The 23,304-nt window shown below is 39.8% G+C and overlaps 2 protein-coding genes and 1 long non-coding RNA gene across 4 annotated transcripts in view; all 3 read left to right on the forward strand.

Annotated features, from left to right (window-relative positions):
• Positions 1 to 22,459, forward strand: part of CPT1A (carnitine palmitoyltransferase 1A) — a 62,465-nt gene extending 40,006 nt beyond the window's left edge. Inside the window, exons 10-17 of one of the 2 annotated variants that reach the window (XM_042455750.1) lie at positions 1,017 to 1,212; positions 10,532 to 10,720; positions 11,018 to 11,123; positions 12,634 to 12,750; positions 16,763 to 16,927; positions 19,398 to 19,532; positions 20,374 to 20,528; positions 22,339 to 22,459. In XM_042455750.1, the coding sequence (XP_042311684.1) occupies positions 1,017 to 1,212; positions 10,532 to 10,720; positions 11,018 to 11,123; positions 12,634 to 12,750; positions 16,763 to 16,927; positions 19,398 to 19,532; positions 20,374 to 20,528; positions 22,339 to 22,396 (1,121 nt within the window). In that variant the 3' untranslated portion in view covers positions 22,397 to 22,459. The remainder of the gene's footprint in view (positions 1 to 1,016; positions 1,213 to 10,531; positions 10,721 to 11,017; positions 11,124 to 12,633; positions 12,751 to 16,762; positions 16,928 to 19,397; positions 19,533 to 20,373; positions 20,529 to 22,338) is intronic. The other variant, XM_042455759.1, reaches the window with a different exon arrangement.
• The window catches only part of LOC121926322 (sodium/hydrogen exchanger 10-like), a 587,624-nt gene that overhangs the window by 291,781 nt on the left and 272,539 nt on the right, over positions 1 to 23,304 (forward strand). The gene's annotated exons all lie outside the window — the stretch shown is intronic.
• On the forward strand, positions 3,905 to 8,096 carry LOC121924429. The gene is made up of 2 exons (XR_006102595.1): positions 3,905 to 4,517; positions 7,709 to 8,096. It is a non-coding gene; the product is annotated as an uncharacterized LOC121924429 (long non-coding RNA).

A 23,304-nucleotide genomic window follows, 5' to 3' on the forward strand; every position in this document is an offset into this window, starting at 1 on the left:
TATTGATGTTTTTGTTCACATGAGAATTTCTACTGTAGGGTCTAGGCAGTTCACTTTCTGCGTGATATTTCGTTGCGCACTTACTGGTGTTCCAAAATAAGAGATTTAGGGGCTGTGCATACCGGCCATAAAGGCCACCTTGGGGACAGAGTCAGGATGAGGCATCCACATGACACATGCCCTGACTCCGTCCAGAGGGTGGCATGATGCCGCACACTGCTCCGCATGGCGCATGGTGTCACAGTGCTCTGGTGCTGTGTCCACTTGACACAGCGCCAAAGGAGTGCCTTAAAGCCGTGGTGCCGTGACTATTGCACTCTTTCCAGGGCGTAAAAAGGAGCCAGATCAGGGCCACAGTGTGCGGTTGCCACAGCCCCAATCTGGGGAACATGGAGGCAGCTGCAGGCCACCCTTCAGGGGCGGTCTGCACAGCCCCTCATTTGGATAGCATAAGGTAGCCTTTCTCAACTTGAAATAATTTTCAGGTCTCAGGGAACCTCTACACAAAACTTATTGTATTGGTAGCTCAAAAAAGATTGATTTTTTAAAAATGACATCTCAAGAAACCCTGGTTCATACACCCTGGCATAAAGTACTGTATGCAAGGGAAGTCTGCAGAGGTGCACATATAGGAGATTAAAAGAAAGTATTGCTGCTTTGTGCAAAACATTTTTTAAAGAAAACACTGATTTATTTATTTAGGGTACTTATAAAGGCTCTCAGAACGGCTACAATTATTATTATTTTTAATTAGACGGTTCTCTGCCCTCAGGCTTACAATCTAAAAAGACACAACACAAAAGGGGAAGGGAATGATGGTTGGGAAACACTGATACATTTAATATTATCAACAAGCAGTGTGTTCATAACCCTCTATCTATAAACCAGTTAAGTTTAGTTAAATAGATGTGACATGATTAAATATTTCAAATTGTTTGGGGCTAAGTGTTGTATTGATTTAAAATTGTACATTATGGAAATTCTTGCTCATTTCCAAACTTTGGTTGCAATTCTAGACACTATCCAGCACATAAAAGACAGCAAACACATTGTTGTGTACCATAAAGGATGCTATTACAAAGTATGGCTATACTATGATGGCAGACTGCTGAAACCCCGGGAGATTGAACAGCAGATACAGTGGATTCTCAATGACAAATCAGAACCCCAGCCAGGTGAAGAGAAGTTAGCTGCTCTTACTGCCGGAGACAGGTATGAGTTTGATAAAACTAGTGGAAAACTATTGTGGACCTATTTACCTTTGTCTAATCTTTGCTGACTATCCCTGTAAATGTGAACAGAAACTTTCTATAGAGTCTGTAATACATACATTTTCATGTACTATGGTATTTATATTGCTTTTGATTGTGAGATGGACTAGCTGATACCTGTGTGGTTATTCTTTCTCTTAGCACTAGGACACATTGGCATTCAAACTGAGGTATACGATATTAGCATCAATTTGATTGCAAACAATCTTGTATATCTGCTTTGTAGCAAGATCTTATTCTCTTGGGAGGGCTCTATTGTTAAAGGCAGCTTATAAAGAATTGTACCATATATACTTGACTACAAGTTGACCTCATGTATAAGTCAAGGGCATGTTTTGAGCCCAAAATTATGGATTTTGCCATGACCCATGGATTAGTTGAGGGTAAAACTTCAGGGCAAAGGAAGACAGTGCCAAAGAATGTAGAAAATTCCAGCAGCTGTTAATTGTTTGTGCTCACACTGAAGATTGGATGGATGAGAGAGTGGGGGGGAGGGTCTGTGCATTTAGGATGGTTACACTCTTGCCTTTCACCTGGGGGTGCTTCCATTTTGATAAGAGTTAAAGTACTGCATTTACAGTATTTATATTGACCTATGGATAAGTCAACTCATGTTTTTGGGATCAATTTTTGACTAAAATTTCTAGACTTATACATGAGTATATACAATAGATAAAATAAGTCTATAAATGGCTGAATGCAGAATTTGGTATGTACAGTGGATCCTTGTTATACGCTGGGGTTTGGTTCCAAGATGCCCCGTGTATAACAAAATCCATGTATGCTCAAGTCCCATTAAGTATAATGACATAGCAAAATGGTGTCCCTAATAAAAAATGGAACATCAAGGTAAATTTATACTTTTTTTGGAACATTTTCAAACCGTGTATGCTTAAATCCGTGTATAAAAAATCCGTGTATAAGAAGGGCCGACTGTATACTCAAAGAGAATTCTGGGGCATCTAGTAGAGTGGGCAGGAATTATGTATATTTAGAGCTATGCATAGTTACCATTTCAAGGACCCTTTTCTAGATATCCCCCTAAATCTTAGCATCTGGTGGACATTGGGAACAGGTCTTTGGATATGTTTGGATGTGTGCTCTTAAGTACACAGACACAACCCACTTTTTACACACTATGGATTTGCAGAAAAAGCCAGGCTCCAACAAAGGTTCCCGTCTAGAAAACATGGGTGGGTCAGCAATGGAGGGTTCCTCAGTTGCCCAGAAGTAGCTTTTCAGGCATTGCCATGGAAGAGAAAAATCCACAGGAACATCCCTTTTCTTCAGTGTCAGCAAATAATCTGTGTGAGCACAAGTATGCATCCATCTGAATAATGTCTGGAAAGGAAGATACACCACTGAATTTGGTCTGTTCAGGATAGGATAGAGGCCCACAACCTTAAAACCTTCTGATCTTGCGACTTAGAAATTCCAGATATCATGTGAACATAAGGTATACATAACATGAGCTTGTCCAGAGGAAGGCAACCAAACCATTCACAATGAGAAGGGGCTGATGAAGCTGGGTATGTTTAGCCAGGAGAAGAGAAGGCTAAGGGGTGATATGATAGCCATGTTTAAATATTTGAAGGGATGTCATACTGAGGATAGAGCAAGCTTGTTTTCTACTGCTGCAGAGACTAGTACACAGAGGAATAGATTCAAACTACAGGAAAAGAGATTCCACCCAAACATTAGGAAGAACTTCCTGACAGTAAGAGGGGTTTGACAGTGGAACATACTCGCTCGGAGAGTGGTGGAGCCTCCTTCTTTGGAGGTTTGTAACAGAGGCTGGATGGCCTTCTGTTGGGGTGCTTTGATTGTGTCTTTCTGCATGGCAGAAGGTTGGACTGGATGGCTTTTGAGGTCTCCTCCAACTCTATGATTCTATAACATACAGGGATTACTTGAAGATGGAATGGATATTTTCTTCATCAAGGTCCATATTTCCTTTTGGGGGGAGCAATTTTTCTTGGGACACATGACCAGAGTTTTCTTAAACTCTCCTATCCTTTCATGCACCATCTATTCATAAGTCCTGTCAATCCTTTCATTAATCCCTCTTCCTCCCAGTTGTGTTTGAGTGTGGGACTGTTGCAATCATGCCTTGTCCTTCTTCAGTTTCTTCTATCAGTGTCGACATTAGCTTCCTACGATAGTTCCTTTTTAGCGTTTCCAAAACGCCCCAATCCAACGGTTGGCATATGGTGGTGACATTAGGTGGGAGAAACATAGCATTAATGTTCCCATACTGAAGCTCTTCTGCATCAGGGTGCGTCGAGGCATTGTCTAGCAACAAAACTACTTTTCTGAGGTGGTCATTGTCTTTCAAAAATTCCTCTGTGGAAGGAACGAATTCCTTAAAAACCAGTCTTTGAAAATTTCTCTGCTCATCCACGCACTTTTTTGACTGTAGTACTTCACAGGAAGAGCATTCTTTGAAATATTTTTAAAGGCTCTTGGATTTTTGGACTTCCCATTTTCCAGCGATGGAGGTGGAAACATCCTATAACGTGGGTTGGTTCCATCTCTTGCTCCGAAATAGGCAGGAAAAACAGACTTGAAGGAGTCAATGCCACCAGAGGGAGCAACCCCCCCCATCCCTCAGTCTTTTCCTGCCTCGCTCCGAGTAGGCTGTGTTTTTCCTTTTCTCCTCCTTCTTTGACTTTGTCTTAAAGACTTTAATATTTCTTCTAATATTTCTTCTATTCTTCTTCTATTCATGATCTGTTCTCTCCTGCAAAAAACAGCAATGTTTTTCTTTAGTCTTTCTCTATCCCTTTGCCTCTCTAATGGCTGAAACAAAGCCAGGCAGGGAGAGACAGTTCAGAAGCTGCTGTGCTGTGAGGCAACAACTCCAGCATTAAAGAATAAAAAGACAGCCCAGCCATGTCTGGCTGAAGCCCAGGAACGGCTGGAGGAGGGAGATCCCTCTGTCCTGGACCAGATGTGCTCCTCTGCAATCTTCAACCCCAGGAAGGTGTCTGTGCAGTGAGATGGACATCCCAAAAGGAATTGGCGCAGTGGAGGAGGGAATATTCCCTGTCCTTAACCAAAAGGCGCCACACCGCAGTCACCATCCCCAGAAGGGGTTTGGGCGGTGAGATGGACAACCTGAAAAGACCTTGGCGCGGCTGGAGGAGGAAGAACCACCTGTCCTTGGCCAGATTGCGCCCCACTGCAGACATCAAACCTGGGAAGAGGTTTGGGCAGTGAGAGAGAGACAAAGGCAGACTTCAAGAGGTGAGTGATGATCCTACTTCTAATCCTAGGTTTGTGGGTTAAGAGTTACCCCAGAAGTTTGTTACTGCCTTCCATTGCCAGTTTTCAAGGAGATTTCATTTACCTCAATAGTGTGATTAGAGAGTTTGTTTCTGGCTTACATTGCCAGTTTTCAAAGAGATTTCAGTTATCTCAGAAATATGGCTGTAGAGTTTGTCTCTGGCTTACATTGCCAGTTTTAAAAAAGTTTCTGGCTTGCATTGCCAGTTTAAAAGAGACCTCAGTTGCACAGAAGTGCAAATGGAGAGTTTCCCTCCAAAACCAACTGCCTCCTCCTCCTCCTCCTCCTCCTCCTCTCCTTCCTCCATGATCCACTTGGACTGAAGGGATCAGAGAGGGTTAACAAAAGGATTTGCCAGTTACATCATCCCCTAGTTGGATGTTTCACTCACTCCTTTGGAGAAATTTGCCTAAACAATTTATTTATTGTTCTCTCCTTTTAAAAATAAGAGACAAGCTGCAACTTAAGTTGTGGCAGCCATTTTGATTAAAGACACCAAGTCAAGTCAAAGAAGAAAGGCCTGATGCTTCTGCTCCAGTCTGCCTCTCTTAAAACAAAATATTAACTGGAGTTCATTCCTCAGAAGAGGAATCTGATCTTAAATATGAAATACAGATAAAAATGAAGGCCTTTCAGTGGCTCCTGAAAGCTCCTGAAATCTCTTAGGCTTTGGGGTCTGATGATCTCTTATTATTGCTATATTTGTTTTTATGATATTATTGTATAAGACAATTAATATATTGCAGTTTAATGACACTTCGGTGCAATTAAAGCTGGAAGATCCTGATCTTTCTCAAGGGAAGAATGTTCTCCCCGTCCAAACCTGGGCCTTCAACACCAAATACTCCACTTTCATACAGATTTTATGAAGGTTATAAGGCCTCCATAGATTGTTATTGTGAGACCAAATCCAATAGCTCTGTGTGTGTCTATAGTTACAGCTCACCTCGTTATGGGAATCAGCAGATCCCACTTGTGATTGCCATAGTTTATGCTCAATGAAAGTTGTTTCTCCTGTTTTCATTTTTTCTAGAGCTATGTGTGGCCTACAGCGCTTGTTAAAAAACAAACAAACAAAAAACACTTGAGGTCAAAATAAAGTTCTGCCTGAACATTAAAAAATGGTTTAGGATAGTGGCTATTTCAGGAGACACTAGCCTCAATGGGATTTGATACAATCCAAGACCACAACTGGTTTAGTTCCAATACAACAACAGATTTGATCAAATAAATTGACACATAGATGTCCATTACAAACAAAATCTGACATTTCCACCTCTTACTGGAGACAAATTGTTTACAATAAAGTCTCTTGGCTGAGTCTAAAAACAACAAAAAAACCTTACCATCTTTTATTTAAAAAAAAAAGGTTCTTTCCTATAATACATTCCTCAAATGAATAATAAAAACAAGGCCCTGACTTTCCTGTATTGTCTAAATATGATAATAGAGAGCCTTTAGAGATCAAGATCGCTCCATCTTCTGACTGAGCATTTCACAGTGTTACTACACAATGGTTAAGATTTTTAAATAACATTTTTGAGGCCGCCCCTCCACTCCAATTAGTCTACAAGAAACGGTCTTGATTTGCCATAAGGCAAAGGTGACTTTTCTTAGACCAGGGCCTTCAATCCTAGAGACACTCTTCAGAGCTGTCTTCACAAAGATATCAGATAAGAGTGGGATAAGCCTGCCACATTACACCTAAATTCAGTGTCTGTTAATAAGCTTTTTCATTTACCTTGACAGGTAATGGCAAAACTACAATTCTGACCACTGGATGACTCATTATAAGCCCTAGGTTTCTCCCATTTATACTCAAGCTTTACGAGACACACATTCCCTCTCTCTTTCACACACATACATATACAATATACATGTATATATACATACACTAATAAAATGACAGATAAACGATCATAAACAGCATCCTCCTTGACAATTAGGGCTGCTTCAACTATGTCATTTTTTCAAGGGCTGACCTTATGTGGGCTAAAGATTTTATGAGATCCCTCATAATCAGATAAACATAAAATTATATCAAGACAACCTACAAAATATTCAGAATGGCTGCTTTCTCTGCTGATGCCAGGCCAGATATAATACAATTTGACATAAGGCCACAGGCAGCTTCTATATTGGTCAAGAGGCAGATTTTAAATAAAATCAAACAAATAAACTAAACCACAGACATGTGCCTGTTCTAAACAAAATTTGATAATTTGATTGGTGATGTACTCTTTCAACAATCACTGGATCCAATATTGATAAAAAATTAATGAAAAGGGAAAATCATTTGCTTTTTCACATAATAATAAAAAATGAGGTCCCTTCATCAGGGACAATCCTCCTTTCCCCCCCATAGATACTTATTTTACAAGAGACAATAAGTTTGGCAGACAGTAGTCTGAGCTTAGTTACCAACCTTACCATCAGTCCCAAGAACTGCTTCACCTGAACCTACAACAACAAGGTTCAGTGACAATTCTTGTCAAACAATGACACAAATAGCCCCAGTCCTGGCTGACTGGTGCTAAAGGATAAGAGGAAGACTGCAGTCTTTCTTTCATCTTTCATAACAAATTCAGCCAGACCTATGGGTCCTCCCAACTCTAAAAATTTGCTCACATATACATATACCATTCTCATCACTATTTCATTGCTTCCTCAAGATACAGAAAAGCAAAGATTCATTGGCTGATACCAAAAGCCACAAGACATCTGATCAATATTGGGACAATTAAAAAACTATAAAAACAAAGAGGCTTGTTCCAATCTTCTTTAATTCTACATTTAAAACAACCAAAAACAAAATTTAGAGTGTGGTGCTAGACCTAAAATGGGTCAATTGGTTTATTAAAAACAAACAAACAAACAAAAAACCCTGGAAGCACTTCAGCTCCATGATTTTGTGTGTCCCTGTTCTTAGTTGTATGTAGTTGTTTCTGCATCCCAATCCACCTACCTCATCACAATTATCTACACACTGCTTACCAGGGAAAGCTTTTTCCATACAAGGCTCTACCATTCAGTCTGTTGTTTTATTCAGTGACACTCACTACACTGATAGGGACACATTAAAACAGTGAGATCTTCTTGTATACCCATAATTTCACAATGTCCTGATCAGATCTGTTTTCTCTTCCATAAGATGTGACAGATGTCGAGTTGTGCTTTCCTTCCTATCCAGAAAAGGTTTTCTGCTAACTCATAAAAAGGACAACCTAGTTCCATTTCAGAAGCTACAACACTTTGGAGTGGTTGTAGATGCATTGCTGACCAGAGTCTACCTGACCAAACAAAGGGTAAGATCCATGAAGAACACCTTCAAGCAGGTAGGTTGTTCTCAGTTATCTGACCTAGTGTTACTGGCGCACCTACAGTGCCTGATCTGCTTCAATTAATAGTTTGTCATAAACACGAGGAGCCTAGAGTGGTTCCTCTAGCTATTTCAACAATAAATGGCACAGATAAATCACTTGTTCTGACATATACCAAATAAGTTCAAATCCCTTTGAACGGTGGTTGTGCTGCCAATCGAGAAGGATTGCCTGATTTGGCCCCTGATGGAGTTCCAAATAATGATAGATGCCAGCTTAGGGCGATGCAAATCATTTTGTTACTCCCAATAAACAAAATGAATACGACCAACAATCTCTACTCCACATATAAATTGGCTTCAATTAAAACCAATAGTGTTTGTTTTCAACCACAACTACTAACAGCTCAATTCTGATTCAAATTGACAAGTTTATATTAAGGGTTCATATACACCAAATGACTGACCCAATCCAGGTCACTGATGACAAAATCAACATTTCTAATAACTTGATTCAAAAAGTGATTTCAACATCTTTTTGTCACAATTAAATTGTGGCTTGTCCTGGATGCATTTTAACATGCTACAAGAAGATTGAGATATCTCTGTTGTGATCAGTTGCTGATCACTCCATTTACAGTGCAGCTACTTCCTACCAACAATCACATCCATCTAAGATAAATGTAGGACATGACATGGCCTTCATCTTCCACATTTACATGCCACCTCTGTTGAGTTGACTTGAATCAAGTAGAGGCTTCCTTTGGAAGACACATCTGGTGGTTCTCACATAAGTGATATGCCTCAGTTCACCCACCCATTGGTTTGGGGAGCTTTGGTAAGTCCCACATTATAGGATGTTTCGACCTCCATTGCTGGAAAAAGGAACATTGGGTCTTACCTGTGAGATGTTCGTTTTCAGCGATGTAGGTGGAAATATCCTCCCCACCCAGGAGGCTGTTTTTCCTTGACTTTGCAAGGGTGGTTGTTAGTTAGGCGGGATACAAACCGCCGCTTTGCGGCGGTCTGCCGCCGCCGCCGGTTAGTCTGCAGGGGAGCCGGAGCCTCCACACGGCGCGGCTCCCATGCAGACAGAAAAAGAAGCTCCAAAATGGAGCTTCTTTTTCAGTCGCGTTTGCGACGTAGCAAGGCGCCAGGGGCGCACTCGCTACATGACAAGGGACGCGACGCGTACGGACGCTCAGCGTCCGATACGCAAAGATGGCGCCGGCCATGTAGAAGGGCCGGCGCCATCTTGTACGGACGGTGTCCGTATTAGGCACAGGGGCGTCTATAAGAGACGCCCCTTTTTTAAAATAGGACGTCCTCCGGACGTCCCAAATGCCGGTGCAGAAAGCACCTTAGTTATTTTTAGTTTGACTTTATGATAGTTTCCATTGAATATACTTAGATTTGCATTAAATGCTCTCTGAGTTTGTTTTCTATCCTCGGCTGTAATATTGACTGAGGGATGGAGGGGGTTGCTCCCTCTGGTGGCGACTCCTTCAAGTCTGTTTTTCCTGCCTATTTCGGAGCAAGAGATGGAATCAACCCACGTTATAGGATATTTCCACCTACATCGCTGAAAACGAACATCTCACAGGTAAGACCCAATGTTCCTATCACTGTGAGGTCCATTTTGAGGGTTGCAGAAGCATTGCTGCTTGCTAAAATTGTCAGCCTTTCTTTACTATGCTTATAGCCTGGGGCTGCTGCTTCAGTTCTGGTTGCAAGACTTACTGGGTAACAGTTTGTAATTGAGGTTGGACTCATCACAATTAAATGTCTGATCGCCCGTTAGGCTTTCAGTTTCAACAAAGTCTAGAAATTTTTTCTTCAGTGCCTCGATTTCTTGAAAATTGAAGATTTTCAATCTCTCCGCAAACCCGTAACTTACAGATTCCATAACGTTTCTTCCATCTGTCATACCAACCAATGCTGGCTGTAATATCTGGGTCCCCTTCATCAAATTCCTTTCGAAAATGCAATGCCTTTTGCTGTAAAATAAGCACACCTTTGTCTCTGAACTACAGAAACCATACATACAAAGCTTCACTGACCTTTTCATAGCCACACTTTTTCATGGTTTTCCTCTCTTTCACTGCATCATCAGTAACTCTGGAGGAACACCATTTTTTCTATCACCAATCGGTTCCTTTTCCAGTCTCCTACAACGCCATAGTCATCTGCTACCTTCTGCAACGTCTCTCCATTGTCCAGTCTCTTGATTGCCTCAAGTTTCTGCTCCATTGATACAACAACCTTCTTCCTTTTCGTTGCCATGTTTTGGCCCTTGTTTTGGGGCCTGGAGGTTGCCAAGCTTTGGCCCTTGTTTTGGGGGCTGGAGGTACTCGCCCTGCTCGCTGCCGCCTCCTCCGCCACGCTTGGGGCCCTGTTTTGGGGGCTGGAGGTACTCGCCCTGCTCGCCTTGCCCGTCACGGCCGCCATGTTTGGGGACATGTCTGTTCTGGGGGCGGGCAGCCACAATGTCGGATAATCCGGAATGTCGGATTACCGAAGGTCGGATAACCGAGACGCTACTGTACTTCATTAGTCACATTTTAAATTTAGATTTAAAAGAGAGTGACTGTATAATGTGTCATACTCTCCACTGTGTGCCTTTAACGATTCTCTCCATTGAAATTCTTGTGCCAGAGTTCCATGGGCCAAAGCTCGCCAGACCTACTTTGCACGTGGAAAGAACAAGCAGTCATTGGATGCTATTGAAAAGGCAGCTTTCTTTGTGACTCTGGATGACACTGCTCAGGGTTATAGGGAAGAGGACCCAGTGACATCAATGGACAACTACTCAAAGGCACTTCTACATGGCAAATGCTATGACAGGTATATTGTAAAGAAGGAACAGGAGTTCTTTTTGCTTTTTACATGCGTATTTAACTTCCTTTATAGCAGATAAAGTGATGTCTTTTCCTTTCTTCAATCTGGAAACTTTCTTATAACTCTTCGGAAAAGAATTCAGATGGTATTAAGAAAAAACTTTTTTATACATAGAAAAGCTTTTCTGTTCATTTTCCAAAGTCTATTGACATCTCCATGAAACATGGGGATGGCACCATTTCAGCTCTATAAAAACTAGCAGTGAATTAAAGTTGTTATTAATATACATTTTGTCTTTCCTAGGTGGTTTGACAAGTCATTCACTCTTATAGTGTTTAAGAATGGTAAAATGGGTCTGAATACCGAACATTCTTGGGCAGATGCTCCTATTGTTGGACATCTTTGGGAGGTGAGTCTTTAGCTGCATCAGCCATATAAATTTGGATAAGACTTGGATAAGATGAATTTGAATGTTTCCCACTTTTACTTTTTCTCCCAAACTTCACTTCCTTTCTTTGTTTGTCAGTTTCCAATCAATGACAATTACATATGTAATGCATGATGCCGATTTTTTTTCTTTAACCAAGAATTCAGCTCATTTGCTCTGTGTAAGTGTTAACACATGCTCACCCTGTTGCTTGGCTTATCTGAAAGGTTCTAAAGCAGAGAGTCTGTGTATGCTTGGAACCTCTCCCTACAAGCCACAACCTTGTAACTTTGGGGTTCAGAATCACATGGACAGTTTCCATGCATACAGAAGGCTTTTTTACTTCAGAGTTGCTCCTTTTCACATGAGAACAACAGAGAGGGCTGGCCTAGTATACTCTCTTATTTTATTTAGAACTCATAAAGCTATGGTCTGCATTCCAAGAGATGGAAAATAGGTGATAAACCTGCAAGGCTGGTGTAATTTTGTATTAAATCGCAATACTATAATAGGAAGAAAGCTGCGCAAGGCTACCCAAGTATGGGACGAGATAGGTGGAGTGGATGGTTTAAAATCAAGACTCGGAATGCTTTGTGTGCTTATCCACCATTTCAATACAGTGTACTCTGTGAGTTGCCGCAGCACCACTCTTGGCCCATTGCTTTGTTTAGGTGTCAGATATTGTCCAGCATTCTGCCATCATGCCAATAATACACAAATAAATAATTAAATGCGTCTACCCCAAACAAAGTTCTGAGCCATTCTATATCATGTTGCCCAAACCTCAGGGAGATTCTATAGTCTTGTATCTAGCCTTTATGATCTCCTATAAAGCCCATTGCTTTCCTGCAACTTCATGTCATGCATGACATACCCTGTCTAATAATGCCAGGAAGAAATGAATATGGAACATGGGATGTACACCTTCATGGGATTTGGGCCTCCCCAAACCATACAGCTAAACCTCCAGGGCAGTGTGCTCTGTGAATGACATACTCTTCATTTGGGCACAGGATACTGTTAATTTGCATGGTAAATTTGGTGCATAATTCTGGATTAACTCCACTAAAGTTCAGACTGCCTAGCTGTCTGTCACTCCTGCTCCTGCTCTTCTTTTTAGGGAGGAGATTGTGATAAGTTGGCAGGAGGTGGATGGTCTATAATTGTCATTCATGGGTTGGACAGTCACCATGCAGGCCTAGTAGACTGAAGCTTCTTTTGATGGTAGCCTTATTGCAGAATGCAATTAATATGCAGCTTGTAGTAGTTGGAATTTGTTATGTGTAATGTCTGTTCATATTCACAAACACAAGGTTTTTCTATCCTGTTGTACAAAGAACTCAGCTGAAGAATATAAAAAAAAATAGCAAGAGTTTCCTGCAACTCATACTTAATCTTGTGTGTTTAGACATGCATGTTTCATGATCCGCAGCAGTGTATTTATAATGGATTTAATGGTGGGTTCATCTTCCCTTTACCCTCTTCTCCTTAGAATGTCATGCTTTCGGACTGCCTTGAGTTGGGTTACACAGAAGATGGGCACTGCAAGGGAGAAACCTCTTCTGGAATTCTTATGCCTACCAAACTGCAATGGGAAATTCCTGAAGAAGTAAGTATATAACCATTTTTTGATCAGTGAAATTGGTAATGGATATAGTAGCAGTTTTCATCACCAAAAAGTGGGAGGAAAATTTTGTTTGCTTTGCCACTGCTGCTATACAGCACTACCACCCTGACACCACACCACCTCCCACATTGTTAGAATCATAGAATTGGAAGAGACCACATGGGCTATCCAGTTCAACTCCCTGCCATGCAGGAAGACACAAAGAAAGCACTCTCAACAGATAACCACTCGGCCTCTGTTTAAAAACCTCCAAAGAAGAAGACACCATCAGTCTCTGAGGCCGTGTGTTCCACTGTCAAACATTCTGAAGAGTCCTTTAGTTCTCTGCACCAGCTTTTTGTGAGAAGGAGAAGTTGTGTAGAATTGCTTCCCTCGCCTTTCTGCTGACAGAAGTGTCTGCTGGATCAAAGAGCCTTCTGTCAGCAAACAGACACTGTCTGACTGTAACTGAGTGCACTTCTGTTTAATTTTAAATAAATATAATTATTGTCTAATATTTAGTAAATTAGTAAAGCCTTTTAATTGGGAAAGCCTTAGTAAATTAGTAAAGCCTTAAAGAAATGATATTTCCACATTTGATTGTCATGGTTTGTAACCTATACTCAGGACAAGAAGCTACTGTTAGGACAGAATACCAAGATTGACAAGGGGTTCAGGCAAACCAGCATTTTATCACCCTTTCTGTTTAACTTGGATGTTGAATGGATCATATGTAAAGCAGGATTAGACTCAGGAAAGAGTCTTGAAAATGGGAGGAAGGAACTCAACAATTTGTGCAATTTATGCAAAGATACATTGTCGTTGTATCCTTCTTCTGCTTTCTTGCCATTATTTACCTGCAATACTGACTGACATTTGTTGACCTTGCATAAGCAATTTTGGAAACGTCTGACTAGTCCAACCTGATAATATTTGTCACTACGAAAATCCTAACACTCATTACTTATTGGAAGGGCTAGTCTTGTTAAAATCATTTCATCATTTTATTTAAGCTCTGCTTGACAACATATGTTGTCATACTCAAGAACATTCATCTTTTGCTTTGGTTGTCTTCTCATAGAACAGCAGTGATGGGTAGAATCTATTTGGGGATGGGGACTTGAGGGGGGTTTTATAGGTGCATGTCTTATGCTCCAGATAACTCAAAATTAATCAGTCTTAGGGAGTATTAGGGAGACTCATGGTGGCATTTTTACTGGATTCAGAGTAGAATTCCATTTATGTGAATTTTTCATAATTGGCCCAGTTTGGACAAAGCAGTAAGTCAGGGATTTACAGGAATCTTGACTTGTCACCAAGCAAACATGGTTCCTGATTTGCTTCACGATTTGCTTTGTGTATTGGCCAAACACAGATCCAATTTCCTCTTCCCTCAGCAAACCAGAGAAGGAAATCTAAAATAAATCCCTGGATTCTTTCTCTTCTTCATTGGTAAAGAAACAGAACATCAGCTGTACCTGAACTTTGAAATGAAAATTTCCAGGATTTTTAACGCTATTGATAAAAAAAACATTAGGAAGAAGCAGTCCATTAAAATACCAGAATTTTTTGGATCAGATCAGATACTATGCTTGCTCCCCCATTAGTTTGGGTTTAACTCAAGGGGGGGAATTATTCAAGAAAACCAACTATTTCTAAATATAGAATGGGATTCAACAAAGCATTCAATCTGATTCCATTGAATTGAGTACAAGAATTGCATATGCCCTTGGGGGGAGGGATTATTAGAATCTTTATCACATGCACTCTTTCAAAAGGTAAAGGCCCTTGACATGAATGTTTAGTCGTAACCAACTATAGGGGGCAGTGCTCATCTCCGTTACTAAGTCCAAGAGCCAGCGTTGTTCAACGACTATTCAGTGGCCATATGGCCAGCATGACTGCATATAACACTGTTACCTTCTCTCCAAAGTGGTACCTATTTCTCTACCATATATACTCGTCTATAACTTGAAAATTTTAAGCCCAAAAATGGACTCCAAAATCTTGGGTTGACTTATATATGGGTCAATATGGTAATACTGTTCAAATGCCAAGACTGTGAGCCTTGAAAAAGCTGGTGGTGAAGGGAGGGAGGAGAGAAAGAGAAATAGAGATCAGAGGTTTCTTTCCCCATTTTGCATGCCGTGGAAAAGCTGGTGGTAAAAGTGGGGGGAGAGAAAGAAAAAGAGAGCTTGGAGGTTTGTTTCCACATTTTGCATGCTGATACTGTGACCCTTGGGAGAGGTCCAGAGAGGGAGACGGGGAGAGGGAAGTGGTATTATGTTTTCCCCTTTACACCCTTTGTTACATATGCCCCTGTTTGACCCTCAATTTATCCATGTGTTACATCAAAATCCACGACTTTGGCCCCCAAACCTACCTTTGACTTATACATGAGGTTGACTTATACATAAGTATATACAGTACTTGCATTTGCCTGCTATCGAACCACTAGGTTGGCAGAAGCTGGGATTAGTGATGGGAGTTCACTCCGTTGTGTGACACTTGGGCCTCAAACTGCCAACCTTCTGACTTTCTGATCATCAGATTTGCCCTCTTTACCACTAAGCCACTACATCCCATGGACTCTTTTACTGTACATTATACAAAGATGACAAATTAAGATTACAGTCATCCCTCCATATTTGCGGATTTGATGTTTGCGGATTTGATTATTCACGGATTTAATTAATATGTTCTCTCTAGGACTGTCTAGGTCCTGCAGTGCAACTCTGTGGTCAACTTTAACTAAAGGTTGCACTGAAAGACCATTTGTAGCTACTCCAGTGCCTTTCTATGGTCAGTGTATGTTGGACATCGACCACAGAGTTACACTGGAGGACCTAGAGATTCCTAGAGAGGTGTCCTCTCAGGGAAAAACTGTTTTTGTTATTTGCGGTTTTTCCATATTCACAGGGGTCTTGTTCCCCTAACCCTAGCGAATATGGAGGAATAACTGTAGTTATACTTCTTTTAAGTAAGGAGGTTGACAGACAGGCTGCTCCATGCCGCCCCTTTTAGCCCCCCATCGTTACCGCAGCCACCAAATGGCGCAGCAACGATGCACTTCCTCCCGGGAGCAAAAAGAAGCTGCCTAATGCAACTTCCTGGAAGGGGTGCGATTGGCGTGCGCGCCCCCCAATGATGTCACTTCCTGCCAGCGCCGTTTGTGGAGGGTGGCAAACCATAATGGCGGCATCCTCGTGGACTAGGCCTGCTGGGCATCTAAATGCCCAGTCTCATGTAGCCCTAGTTCACGGTGAGGACACCGCAAACTGCCCATCTGTACCGGGCCTAAGTTCCCAGGTAGAGCTTCAAAATGGTATCTGAAATATTTGCTAGAGGATACTGAAAAAAAGGGTAACAGAGGAACTTTCGAAGTTCTTTTTTTCTGCTGCCAAAACGCAAAGGGCCATGTTCCATAAACATTAATAATTTAAGGATGCCCTTTCTTGGTCAAACATAGAGGTGCTATGTGGGAGTCTATTTCCAGTAGTAGGAGGGATATCAAAATTTTTGTTGCTAGTAAAAAGTAGTTTTTTTAAAAAGGCTGCATGGTTTTAATAAATATATTTAGCTCAAATGTTTAATCTGCTTAAATTGTATTTGTTTTGTAATGAATTTTATACACATTTTACTAAACGGTTTTTAAAATGTATTTATTTGCACTTAATTATATGCCACTGTTTTATTTTAATATGGTTGTGTTCTTACCTCCCAATATGGAGTGCTCACACTTTTGTTTATAGGTGTGTAAGAAGCGAAACAGACGGTTAAAATAAGCAGGTTTCTAGCCGGCTTGTAGGCGGGACATTTAGATAATGCACACCTTGAAGCCAGCCAGAAAGGTGTGTATTGTCTAAATGCCCCACCTTCAAGCCGGCCGGAAACCTGCTTATTTTGACATGGCTTCAGAAAAGGCAGCTTCAAGCCGCTTTTTCCTGCCCATCTGTTTCATCCCTAAGACAGATAATTCATGGGATATTTTGATCATTAAATCATTTCTATTTAGTGCCAAGAAGTGATTGAGAGATCCCTGGCCATTGCAAGACCTCTAGCAGATGATGTGGATTTCCATTCATTTCCTTTCAACACATTTGGGAAGGGTTTAATGAAGAAAGTTAAAACTAGTCCCGATGCTTTTGTGCAACTTGCCCTACAGCTTGCTCACTATCGGGTAAGTATCATCCTGATTTTAGTTTGTTTTAAATGCCTTCTAAGTAAAGTATATGAAATTCAATCCTGAATTTAGAAAGTAAGCTTCTGAGAGAGTACTGATTTAACCCATGCTACTACTGTTTCAGTCATATCATGCTGTCTTCTTTGCATGCTTTGCATGTTTAGTGCAGTTGAGACTTTGCTTTTTCACATATAGCAATGCACATTTATTTGGATTTCCCTGAGACAAGCTGCTTCTATACCACAATGAACAAAATGTGGCTTTCCAGATGGACTGCAGCTGTCAGAATTTTTAACTATTGGCTATGCTAGGAAGCTGAAGTCCCAACCACTTCTGGAGGAATGCACTTTCCCCAGCCATGTTCTCTACTGCCTGCCCAGTACCGAGTTCTGTACAGGAAAGGACCCTTGCAATGTTATTTTTTTCCCTTTACCATTTTAGCCCTACTTGTTGCTTCACGACCATTGAATTACCAATGAATTTGCCCTTAGCATGTTTCTGTTCCGCCATGGTGAATGTTCTAATTGTCTTGATTTTTTTTACCCTATCTTTTTTTTTAAATTGCTCTGTTTCATTATTAAAGAAAAAAATGCTATACATATAAGGAAATCAGCAATTAAAGTCCTGCAATCACCAATCCCTAAGAACAAAAGCAGGCCAAGGAGCAATTCACTTTCCCAGCTATATTGGACAGAAAGAAATAATATGAATTTGCAAACAGGAAAAGTATCAGTTAAAAACATAGTAATTCCAAAAGCTTCAGTACTTCTTTAAATTGAGACAAAATATGCAGCATTTGCAGTGTTTTCTAAAAAATAGAAAATAGTGGAACTGGAAGTATCATTTGAGTGCTCGTGTAGATGTAAATAAATGAAAAATATCATTTATAAATAAAACATCAGTCTTTTAGTGATGAGATGTATAATTCCATAGATTAGGTTTGTATCTCAAAAATGAATACTATGTGCAAATTTATAATTAATAAGGAAGAATAATCAAGAATTTTATAAATATATTTATTCATTTCCTGCATTTCCCCCCATAGCCCAAGGACCCAAGACATTCCATAATAGATGTGCACAAAGCCTTCTTTCATTTAAATCTCAAAGAATCCATAACTGGAGTCAAACTAGTTGGAACATATAGATGATCTAATCTAAAATAGTACCTCTCCAAAAGCACTTGAGGAGGCTAATAGTTGGATAATAAGCCTGGGAAATTGATTTTAAAGAAGCAGATAGAATAAATGCAGTTTTCTTGAAGGGAGGTTTAAAAAAACACCCACACAAGAATTTCTGTTGGCAAGAATGCCATTTACATCAAATGTTTTGAAGTTACTGGTAAAAGGTGAGGCAACCAAGGTATAATGTAATTGCTAGACCATATAAAAGTAAATGTACTGAATCAGTGGGAACACGTTAAAGTAACTCGTATGTAAATTTCATTTATTTCTGTGGCTCTACTCTGTTTGGGATTAACAATTGGATTTAGGCTCTGGTTTACTAAAGACACCACTTGTAATTTAATTTGGATGGATCCAGAATGACAAATCAGATTAAATATGAGATAGTGCAGATGTCTGTTCACTGGAGTTTTAAAAATGCTTAACTTTGCACACTGGCCACTATGGTCTCAGTGCATCTTGGAGTAATTTACTCTGTGTGCTGCAGCATAGCAAAGTTAAATATGGTATGGAAAACTTTTATGGGGAAACAAGACACAAAACAGCAAATAAGATGTAGTTATATGCAAAATATCATGTAATGTAATGTGATACCATTAATGGAATTCATAGTATGGAATAGCATGTAAAGTTCTAGGTGCACTGTCTGAAAAAGTACAACACAGCCCTGGAATAGATGCAGAGAAGGGTAACTGAGGTTGTTAGTGCAATAGAGCAATTTCCTTGTGGGAGGAAAGGTGCAAAAAGTTTGGAATTTCATCTTGTGCACATTTTACTTAGGATGAAAGTCAGTGGAAGTCAATGGGGACATCAGTGGGATATCAGTGACCTCTAGATGACATACATAGGATTGATTGTGCTTTAAATTTTCTTTCACATATAACCTAAGCTTCATGGGAGTTGCTTCCATCTGGTCCCATGCAGCTATGTGTGCAAGATTAAATCTAATTATATGGGCAGAGCTGATTTTACCTTTGTACCCAATCTGCAACTAATTTATGTTTTGCAAGGACTCTCCCATATAATACACCATTAATTTTGTTTCTCATGCATACATATTTATATTCCACACTACCCTCAGACATTTGGAGTGTAACTTTCTCATCATTCTATGAGAGTTCGAAGCATACTGAATGAAATCATAGATCCATTTGATGCTAAAAGAAGCATCCCATAATATTTAAGATAAGTGGTTTTAATGTGTATGTTAGTCTAATTTGTGTTGTGAAGTGCACACTGAACATATCACTTTCATTAAATTTCCTTTCTGCGTTTTTGTTTAAGGACATGGGGAAATTTTGCTTGACTTATGAAGCATCTATGACACGCCTTTTCAGAGAAGGTAGAACAGAAACAGTTCGTTCATGTACTATACAGTCATGCAAATTTGTGCAAGCAATGGACGACCCATCTGAAACTGTGAGTTTAATGTGATCAATAATTATACATTTATCCTTACTGCAAGTGTATGCAAGTGTTTATGGCTGTGGGCAGCATCTTAGGAAATATATTACATCTTTCCTGTCCAGCACGGCAGTAAACACATTTGTAAGATAAATATCTAGATAGCTCATTGGCAAATAGTTTCCCTTGCCTTTCCTTAGAACAGTATAACTACAGTATAATTATATAAGGTCACCAGGACAAAGTTCTGATAGGTGAACTGCTTTGTATAGGTCAATGTTTTGCATAAATTACACTATCAGAAGAGCAAGTATGCTACTTCAATAGAAGAATCATCCACCTTCTCCATGTCCTGTTCCGCTGAACTAATCCAAAATTTAAAAACGGTCACCTTGCCCTGATACAAAAACCAACTGTCCCACAATATAACTTCAACAAAGGTACCATAGTAAAACATCCCAAGAAATTTAATGAAAAACCAGCATGACTTAGTGATTAGAATGTTGGACTTGGTCTTGTTAGATCCAGATGCTCACTCTCGCTCAGGCTTATCTTCCCTATGGGCTTGTCATGAGGCTAAGTGAGGAGGAAAAATCACATACACCCCCATGAACTCATTGGTAAAAGAATGTAAATCTAACTACTACTACTACTAATAATAATAATAATAAATGAACATTTGCTTGGCACCTCTAGTGGTGGATAAAATAGGTGAGGGGAAGGAGGTAAAGGAGAGCTCTGTATGCCTCTTTGGGGCTCCTTGAATTGGTGCCATGCTGCATCTCTTTCTAGACTTCCACACTACTTTAATGGTATTTTAAAATAGAAATCTTGGATTTCTCCCTTTAATCTTCAGCTTGAAAAGAAGATTGCATTATTCAAAGCTGCTGCTACTCATCATCAGCTCCTGTATCGTCTTGCAATGACTGGTGCTGGGATTGATCGCCACCTTTTCTGCCTGTATGTAGTGTCAAAGTACCTTGCTGTTGATTCACCTTTCCTTAAGGAAGTAAGTGACCACATAGTATTTACTGATCAACTAATAAGCAAAAACTGGTTTGGGTAACTTCTTTAATTTTCTTCAAGCAGGAATTATGAAATATATCTAGAGCTGAACATGATATCAAAGTTATTTTCCCCTAGGGGTAGCTTAATTTTTTCTAGTTCAGAAAATAAGAATAGCAGTGTTTAAATTAGAAACTGCCAACATTATGGTAGATCTCAGTTAATATTTTGTGATCTAGATTTAGAAAGATTAACTTGATTCTACTGAATTCTTCACAGCTAAGGATTGTTGACCTTGTGTTCTTTAAACAGCAGCACTCCTTTGCCTCATTGCAAACCTCCTTTGTAACTGATTGAGATAAAAAACAATTTATGATATGATTATAGTTAATATTTATAAAATTAGTTATCCTGAACTATATTAGATATCCTGAACCAAAAATTATTCATTTTATTTATATTCTCCTCCATTCCATCCTCAAAAATATTACCACAACTATAATTTGGTTCAGAACAATGTCTGTAGTTTCTTAGACCAGTGACCCTCACAATGCAGCCACTACATGGAATCTACTTGACACTGCTTCTGTATGGGGGCATTTCCACAGTGCAAGTCATTTAGGTGTGCCACCTTGATATATGGGCTGGTCCTGATATGCAATATGTTTCAACATTGCTGCAAGATGCTAAAGTGAACTTCTGCTGCTTTTGAGATGGACTGCATGTTGAGTACCACTCTGCATTGACAGACACATACATACAATGTTGAGAACATCTTCTGCAGCAAAGGGTCAGTTTGAAGAATCCCCTTTAGTCATGTTCATTTAAATTGCTTTTCTGTCTTCTCTCAACAAGAAGTGTCCATTCAGATAAAACACCAAGCCAGTCATACTATTGTGAGTCACACTTGTCTTTCACTTTGGCTTCTGGCCTTTGTTCTTATTTAGTGACAATTGTTTTCACTCTTGAGCAGTTATTCTGGAGAGAGAGAGAGGGAGTGTGTGTGTGTGTGTGTGTGTGTGTGTATTTATGTATGTACTATCAGTCACCTGTCAACTTACAGAAACCCTCATAAATTTCTTAGGCAAGAGGTGGTTTTGCCAGTTCCTTCCTTTCTATAGCATAAAACATCTTGTATTCATTGGCAGTCTCCCATTTACGTACAGTCTGCCCTTCCCTTACACAGGGAGGGATCCATTCTGTACTAAACAGGAGTGAACCTGCATAGCTTCCAAAATCAGATAGGATCTGATGCTTTTAGGATATTTTGGCCCTTGGGATACATGGGTATAATCTCTTGAAAGTACAGGCGTAAAAATAGCATTGTCTTTTCCTGGTCCAATCAAAATCTAAATTAGACTCCATTACCATTGGCAAACAACATTTAGCACTCATGTTTACTGTTGTAACCCGCCTGGATTCCTTGTGATTGGGTGGGCTATAAATAAATAAATTATTATTATTATTATTATTATTATTATTATTATTATTATATTATTTGTCTTATAATTCTACAGTAACTACTGATGGCCTTGGGTCCCATTTTGGGAGAAAGGTGGGATGTAGAATGATGAATGAATGAACAAACGAATATGCGACTAAATTCATTCCAGCACATGTGAATATAGTGTTGGTATGTTTTGATAACCTGTTTCCCCTAGTTTTCATACCTGTTCCAAAAATCGCAATCCAAAACTTACATAAGGAAAAATGTTCAAAGAAGCATGGGTGGGTTGTAGCTTTAAAACAACAGATTTATTGCTGCTTGCAAACAGCTGATAAATCTGCTAGTTCTTTACCTCTTCACTTTTTCAGGTTTGTCAGAGCCCTGGAGACTTTCAACAAGTCAGACGCCACAACAGCAATTGATCTGAACAAGAATCTGGGATGGAATCCAGTGGTGGAGGTTTTGGGCCAGTAAGTTGAATGGTACCTGTTTTTAAAAAGAGGTAGCACTTGACCAATATACTTGTCTAGTGTAGCAATAACACTGCCACTGTGACTGGTAGCACAGTGTCTCAGGCACTCTGCTGAAACAGCACATTGCAGAATCATGTTGTTTGTAAATCTTAAGATTTCATGCATGAGGAAAAAGCTAGATTAGTGGTTAAACCTTAACCATTACACTTTCTCTTTATTCATAGTAATTACTTAAGCTTTACTAGTATGGGAATATTATTACTTCCTCTACCAGTTGTTAAGCAAATAGGCTGTTAGCCAAGCAGTCCAGGATGTAGATTACTTTAACCACAAGTTGCTGTAGGTGAGGATGGGTAGCTCTGGTACTGGGATGGCATGTGACCCTCAAAACTGTTCTTTCCCCTCCAGGTTCTCCAAATGAACCTCAACTTTTAAGTCTTTCTGCCCCCTTCCCGCTATTGTTTAACAGAATTCCTGTTTTTTCAAAACTAAACGTAGATTTCTAGCAGTCTTAACAAATTGTGGTTTACTGAGATAAGTCAACAATCCAAACTTGATTTATCAATTCTTATATCATAGTTAAAATTTTATTTATGCTGTGGTTTATGTTGTGGTTATCAAAACAGAAGAAAAACGAGTTACTCTGTGTGCCTGTGAATTACTAGTTGTGCTAGGGACTGTGTTTTACAACATCTTCTGCAGTGGTTTATACTGACATGATATCTGGCAGAATCCAGCATCAAATTCCTCAATGGCTTGGAACCTGGATACCTGAAAGAGCACGTCTCTCTATATATCTGTCCAGCCATTAAATCTGTTGAGGAAGCCTTTCTCTGATGTCCCACCTTAGGGAGCAATTCAC

Source organism: Sceloporus undulatus, chromosome 1 (genome assembly GCF_019175285.1).
Source record: "Sceloporus undulatus isolate JIND9_A2432 ecotype Alabama chromosome 1, SceUnd_v1.1, whole genome shotgun sequence".
NCBI lineage: Eukaryota > Metazoa > Chordata > Lepidosauria > Squamata > Phrynosomatidae > Sceloporus > Sceloporus undulatus.